The 8,241-nt window shown below is 31.0% G+C and overlaps 1 protein-coding gene across 1 annotated transcript in view; it reads left to right on the plus strand.

Annotated features, from left to right (window-relative positions):
* Positions 1-7,677: 7,677 nt before the first annotated feature.
* The window catches only part of LOC105620810, a 21,572-nt gene continuing 21,008 nt past the window's right edge, over positions 7,678-8,241 (plus strand). The window contains exon 1 of the mRNA XM_012202292.1: positions 7,678-8,063. Within this exon, the coding sequence (XP_012057682.1) occupies positions 7,678-8,063 (386 nt within the window). The remainder of the gene's footprint in view (positions 8,064-8,241) is intronic.

The raw sequence follows: 8,241 nt of genomic DNA on the forward strand, positions 1-8,241 counted from the left end.
ATATTTTGTTGCGTTTTCTATTCCGTTGAACAGGAAGCATCTTACATTTCACAAGTACTTTGTACATACTTGTTACGCACTACTTTCTAATTTTGTACATTGACATTCTTGAATTCTTGTTTTTCGTTATTCATTCAGTCGATTTCAATAGCTTGATTTTCAGAAACCGAAAGTTTTGGCTACAAATAAATCAAGAATAATATTAGGGTAACTCCGACAAATATGCTGCGCTAGAATTTACGCTGCAGAAGTCAGAAAAAATAGAAAGAGTGGAGATAATTTTCTCGATAACTACTCTGTTATATTAGTATTGTGTTATGATTACAATTTTTTACTGTTAATATTAATGAAATTATTATGAATTAAATCGATTTGTTACTGTGTTAAGTAGCGCTATCATAAATTATAATCTACATAAAATAATTACTGTAAGATGTGCAAAAGACTTATTTCGTGATACATAAGTGTAGAGAAATAATATGTTGTATATATGAGAATAAAGTATGTTGTATAACAAAATACAAGTATGCTCTTTTATTCTTTGCTCTTATATTCTTTGTTTAGTTTGTTCTTGTATAATTCCATCTGTTTGGGATATATGGCATTTTTAACAGGCGGGATTTATGCCCAAAACATACAAAGTGCGCAGATTGAATTCAGTGCACTAAATACAATAAACATTATATGTACCTCATGTCATACTTGTAATATATGTGGAAAGATTGTTATTATTATTTATTATTTTATATACGTATTTTAGTAAATTTATCATTCTTATTCTTTAATAAAACTTTATAAACGCATTTTATAAGCTATTGTATCATTTTACGTCTTATTTATATGCATTATTTGTAAATTTTTTATGAATCATATATACTTCTTCTTCTCTCTATGAATACCACTATATATCCCCTTATGGAATATACGGCAAAAGTGCAAGGGTTTTAAAAAGTTCATTTTTTAATACGAAATATTTCGGATTTCTAATATTTTTTTCATAATAGTAGACAGTACACAGTTTTCACTGATATAGTTCGTTTACTTTAAACATAGTAAATAATACTTAATAAATTAATTTTTAAGATACATATATACCGGAGTTATCCTATGTGAAATTGAGTAAGAATTAATTATTTATTAATAAAGACGATTATTTCAATTATCAATTGTTAATATTGATATTCAAAAGTCGTAATAGGTTCCGCATATAATAGATTCTGTAATTTATTGTTCTCTTCTAGTGCTCTACTAATTTACAGAATTTCTTTTAATGTCTCAACTTTTTGGAACTTCAGTACAACTGAACGAGTTGATGTACTATGTGCACGCTGCCTGTCAGGTCGACAATTGAATTTTGTAGGCAGTACTCTTTTTTTTAAAAGTACTTTTTTTTAAAAGCTGCGTTGGGATCGAATCGCACTCTCATATAGTTTTATACGCTCTCTTGTAACGAAAAAAAGAATAATTATCACGTTTTGATAAATATTTACATAATGTATAATTTATATTTATATTTAATAAACTTACGTTGAAATGATCTTCACAACAAAACATACTGATACTTAGAGATATGGAAAAAGCAACGCCGAACTATTTCAAATTATTTCTTCCTAATTTCTCCCTTTGGTACCGATAAAAATTTTAGAAAGGATAGAAACGGTTGTATTCTTAGACAATGATACAAAATATTACTTGTAATTGCGTTTTTTAGTTTTATTTTGCACATTTTCAATTGTATTATTCAATTGTATTATTTCAATGCTTTTGAAAGCAACTATCAAGTCCGTTGCCGAATGGTGTCACATCGCGATGCCATTATGATGCGCGAAAAAATGAACATTTCAAATGAAAGTGATTTTCAAAAGCGAATAATAAAATGTTTAATGATTTTTAACGACTTTTGTAAAAGTTATAGTAAAAGTTGTTTTTAACATGGAAACTTTAATTTAGAACGAAAAACAAAATAGCGTGGAGGATCTAATTCTAGTATGCGTAACGTAAAACATTATAGCATGTTAGCGCGCTAACATCATTGTAAATACGATCTGAATACAGGCTTGGTTTCTCCTTCTGTGTTCAGCAAAACATTTGTTTTGCAATTGTTAGAAGGCTTCTTCACGCTGGTTGAATTATATTAGGTATAGTAAAAAGAAATCCATTATTTTTCCATTCAATTTCATGCAAAAATAATGGATTTCTTTTTACTACACCTAATATTTTTAGATTTAGAGAATCATTCCTATGATCTTATCTCAGCAGCATCTCATATTCATAAAACGGTTCTGTTGAACGCACCCATGTTAAGGCTATTCTACATTGGTCGTATGATAATCATAAGCTTGAAGCTTATTGCTTCAGCCAATCCGATGCTTCAATTTTAAAGTCGCATGATCGCTCGGTGAATAGGCCATATTCCAAAACCCATTGAAAAAAAAGTGTTGCAATCTTTTAGTCCATGACTGTATCCAAGGACTTCGACTCGTTCCTTCGGAAATTTTTATAAATTGAGAAGTGATCACCTTTCTACATTAATGCTCATAGTCCATGCGCAATTAATGACTAAAGCGGGGATTACAGACTCTTGCATAATATATAACACGTAATGCATAAGAAAATAAACCAATTAAAGTCCTCCGTTTCTTTCCATAAAATAAAGAATTCTGATTGAATTTTTTATGCTTAATGTTATGCGTTATGCAAGAGTCTATGCTCCCCGTCTTAAGGGTGTGATTATATATATATATATATATACGCAGTACAGAAACTAACTAGGGCTACATTCCAAAACTTCCTCTCCTAGAAAAATTTTACTCAAAATATATAGTACACGTAACATATACAATAGCATATAGAGTAAAATTTTCCTCGGAGAGGAAGTTTTGGAACGTAGCTCAGGTAATTATAGGAACCGCGCAAACCATGCCGTTTACTTCTTTTCTCCTTTGTTACTTGTAGTGTGATAAGCGATATGGACCAATTCACATTACTAAGTGGTAAATTCACATTACTAAGAAAAATTCACTTTTTAATAGAATTAATTGATTTAAATGCAATTATTAAGTAAATCCGTTGAAAAAAATAAGAGTATTGATGAAATGTGCATAGAAATAAGTTAATATATTTAAAAAAATTCATATTAAAGTTTATTTATCACTAGCCCGTACCGCTTACCGCGCTACATGTAAGGATGATGTCCCATGCAATGGATCGTGCATAAGCGAATTCGCGTATCGCCACAGAATCATTCTCTTAGATCTGTTTGCAAATTTCGCAAACAGATCCGTTAAGAGAATGATTCTGTGATTGGCGATACGCAAATCCGCTTACGCAAGATTGGCTGCATGTGACATCACCATAGAAGAAAAAAGAAGCAAGTGATGGCTTGCGCGATTCCTATAGTTACCTAGTTAGTTTCTTTACCGCGTACCACGTACCACGATAAATGTAATCGCACCCTAGGATGCCGTCACATGCAGCATAACTTGTGTAAATATAACTTTCGCCGACCAATTATATCATTTCACTTGAACATAAGTTTCCGCCTAGTTACTTTTATGTTTAACGCTATTTCGGATGCTTCCGATAACTCAAGTTTGAGTTAGTTCCACTAGGACCGAAAAAATGATAGCCCTTAAAATAATATAACCACCTAGTACTTTCATGATTCATGACAACTCAACGCTGTCTTGTATGCCATGAGTTGAGTTAGTTAATTTATTTATGTTGTATGTATTTACTTAACTTATTTATTTTTACTCAATTTCTTCCCCTCTAGATGGGCATCACCTCGAATTGAGCATTACAGAAATTTACTTAATTACAAACAGAACAATGTTTACTACAAATAAATTTGTTGAAGAAACAAACAATGTTGGGTATGTATATTTTTCTTAAATATATACATAATTATATGAAAGCAGGAATAAAAATAACATTATTACTTTTACCATTTTTTTCTAATAACGATTTGGTAATTTGCAAATTTTTATGACAATAACTAACTTTAAAGTTGGAAGAAGATAATTTTCGAAAATTAATTTATCATCATCATACATTTATTGGAAAAAATAACTCATTACTTGGAATGAATTAAAGATAAAAGTAACAACTCGACGCATTAAAAATAATAAGTTATTTTTTTTTTAAATAAATAATACATAGTAGTGACAAGTTACTTTTCAAAAGTGATTTTTCTAATCTTAGTTTTTGTAACGTTATTGTCAAATCGTTATTATAGATAGTATAAATAAAAATGATGACGGTTCTTTTTCTTGTATACAAGTTTTAATTGTTGTCTATTCAAATAATAACATTTTTTAAATTTAGATAATTGCAGAGTTCAATGGACTGATGACATGACAAAATTATTGTTAGCAGAAATATAAAAAAAATATAGAAATCTCTACAAATTTTTATGGAAAATTGAACAAAAATGTATGGAAAAATATTGTTATCTATGAACATCCATATAACTGATTTATATGACTTATAATTTGACGGCTGACAATTATTATATTAAATGAACCAGTATGAAAATACCTTGTACATCCATCTCTTATCTAGAAGTATTTAATTATAGTTAAATATTAAATAAATATTAAATAAATATTAAAAGTTAAGATATTAAAATAATAATTTAAACATAGAATAATCTAAACTAATAACATTATGTTAATTATATAACAAAAATGTTTTTGAATAAATTAAATAATTATAGTTAAATTTTTTCAATTTACAATAATGCATTTTAAAATTACATGATAATTTTATATGATTGTAAAATTTAATCTTTTTGTAACTTTAAGTAAATTTAATCTTAGTATAAATTAAAAAAAGCATATTCTGTCTCACAATTTGTAAAATTTTGCGAAACTTGCTTACTTTTTATTTCTCTGTGATTTTAGAACTAATTCACGTTCAAAAAGATCGTAAATAGATTAACTAACTCCATTCATGGAATATAAGGCAGTTGTCATGAATCATGAAAATACTAGGTGATTATATCATATTTTCCAGTCCTAGAACTCAAATTTACGTTATCGAAAGTACCCTTTGTTGTTACGCCAAAACATGGTGGAATCACCATGCGTAAAATCTAATTTTTGAATCGTTTTAACTTATTCTATTCGAAAAATTGCACATTTTGCAACAGTACAATTATAGAAGTCGTGCACTCCTTTGTATCACGTGGAAAGTCGAAACCCATGTGGAATAGTACAATTAGGAGCTCCGCACAATAAAAAAAACAGGGAATAAAGAACGGAGAATAAGAATTTCAACCTATCAGAAACTGTATTCCACAATACATGATTTCTGATAGGTTGAAACTCTTATTTTCTGTTCCTTTTATTATGCAAAGCCTCTTACAGATCTCATTTTGCTTCTGTGACAGATTTCCTTACCTCAATAGTCATCAATTTTAACGCTTAATATCTCGGATCATAGGGCAGAGCGATGTATTTTTTGCTAGATTCTTTCGTTTTATGCAAAAACGCTTCGAATAAGCTTAAGAGTGCTTTCTTTCTCTCTCACAAGATTTTCCGATTTTAATGATTCATTCGATCATCCGCTCACATGTACGCGATGGAAAGACGCCGATTTCCCATGAGGCGTACTTTTCGAGATGTGTAGATTACGAAATTCAATATCGTAAATTCAAATTTAACATTTCTGTTAGAGTGTACAACACAAATTCTAATCAGCAATTGGTCGCATTTTTCTAATCTTCTGCGAAATATGCCCAATGTGAATCCCTTTCAGAAAGGTATTCTAGTAAATAAAATATAATGTATTCTAGTAAAATCACTAGAATACACAGGTTATGCCTCATGTGATGGTATCCTTGTTAAGCCCATTCTACAATAAGTAGCAGTAATGGATAAAGGAGTAGAAATCAACCAATCATAGTTGAATGTGAGAAGAATAACCAACTATAATTAGTCGATTTCTACGCCTACTCTTTAATCCACTTCTGCTACTGCCCATTGTAGAATGGGCTTTATAGATACTCTAATGGCTCCTATACACAGAACACAGCAACGCTTGCCGCGCGGCGGAAATTGTCGCATTAACCAATAATTCTATTATATGTTCTTAAGTCGGCCTCACTATGCAAAACTTCTAGAGATGATATAATATTACTTCCGCCGCGCGGCAAAAGTTGGATGGAATTCAACTTTTGTCGCGCGGTGGAAATTATATATTTATTACTTCCAAACAAGCGAGACGTTGATTACCTATCATGCCAACTTTTGTCGCGTGGCAAGTGTTGCCACGTTCTGTGCAGGAGTCATAACCCAGGATCTACAATAGAGTTTTAAGCCTTAAACCATAAGATATAGATGAATCATAGTCAAGTATTCTTCTCAAATTCAACTGTAATTGGTAAAGGTAAATTTTCACGAGCTGCTCTAATCGGTTCTAACCGTTTGATATTTGTCAATTTTGATTATGTAATCCTTTTTATTACTAAAATAGCCGATTTAAGCAGATCGTAAAAATTTACCTTAAATCCGTATCCTCATATGAGTAACAATACTTTGACATCGAATGCTGATTGACAAAAAATGGGTGATGGAGATAAATTTTACCCTCAACCGGCTTTTCATTAATTAGCACTCTATATCAAAACACTGTTGTTTGTATAATTCCGACGAGCATTAAATGGAATGCAGCCATATAAGAATATATTATGTGAAATTTCTTTTTGAATTAAATTTATACATTCTGTCATTTATGCATGATATTTATAATTAAACATGTTGAACTTTAAATTTCAAAATAAATAACACACAGTGATACAGGCAGAGATATATTGTTTCCTTGCTACAGATTAAAAAGGTTAAGTTCGATATTTCTTGACACTAGAAAACGAGTGTTTCAGCATCGCATAAAAATACATCTTTTAGTCCGGATCTACAAAAGCTGTTTCAAGCTTTAAGTAAGAAATTGACCAATTACAATCGAATGCGAGAAAATTAATTAATTGATTCGTCCATTCTTTATGATTTAAAATTTAAAAATTTATTATAGATCTGAATCTTAGAGTGCGTTTAGATTCTCCACACTAGTACTTTTCGCTAGACTTCGCTAAACAACAGCGCTTTGACACAGAGCGCTAATTGGTGAAAAGCTATAGAGTTATAGGGTTAAAATTTACCTCCATCACCCATTTTTCATCAACGTTCGGTGTCAAAGCGCTATTGCTCGTATGAGGATCTGGACTTACTCATCCTAGTGACCCACCTGGTAAGGAATCTGTACGCAGCCCAATGTGTAAATGCATTCTTAAGGTATATTCACAAGCGTCAAGCAGCAGAAGCAGCAATCAATCAGTTGAGCAATACGCAGTGTATAAAAAATATTTTTTTACGCCTCACTATAAAAATCACCTTGTTGATTGGTTGTTGCTTCCGCTGCTTGAAGCTTGACGCTTGCATGTGAATGCACTTATGTATATAGTCTTCTTCCATCATTGAGTGCGTTCGGAAATGTTGCTCGGATGCCTCCAATGCCTTAGATTTATCATTTTATCCTTATTTAATATTTGTTAATGTTGCATCCGAGCAACATTTCCGAACGCAGTCATTGCATCATTTATCGATTGAGAAAGATTAAAACAAAGATATCATTAAGAGATATGTTTCCTATTTCGATCTAACTAAAGATTCAGCCTTAATGGATCGGGATAAAATATTTGATGGAAATACAAAGATGTTCCTAATGAAACAAATTCAGCCAAGTGATCGTAACAGGACTAATAATATTAATCGCCACATAATCGAATTAAGCGACAACGATTCCAAGATGGTACTACGGCGGCAGTTTGGAGAAATGGCAGGACGCGGGAATTCAAACACACAAAGCAACGCATTAGATTATGAAAATATGGAAATTTTACGAAAGCTACCACCGGACACAATCGTGATACGGCAAAAAATGAAATCGGACATAGAGGATAGCGATTACAAGGAATTAATAGAAATGAATAGTAATGATAGCAGCTCGATTTCTGGCTGTGCTGATGTTAAAAAAGGAATTTCACGAGCTGTTAGAAACAAAACGTGAGAAATATAATATCAAAAAGTTATATACTATTATATATAATTTATATATGAATATATATATTCATTATATATATGTAATAATTATATAATGTATGTATTAACTTTGGTGTGTGTGTGTGTGTGTGTGTGTGTGTGTGTGTGTGTGTGTGTGTGTGTGTGTGTGTGTGTGTGTGTG

This window comes from Atta cephalotes, assembly GCF_000143395.1.
Source record: "Atta cephalotes unplaced genomic scaffold scaffold00029, whole genome shotgun sequence".
NCBI lineage: Eukaryota > Metazoa > Arthropoda > Insecta > Hymenoptera > Formicidae > Atta > Atta cephalotes.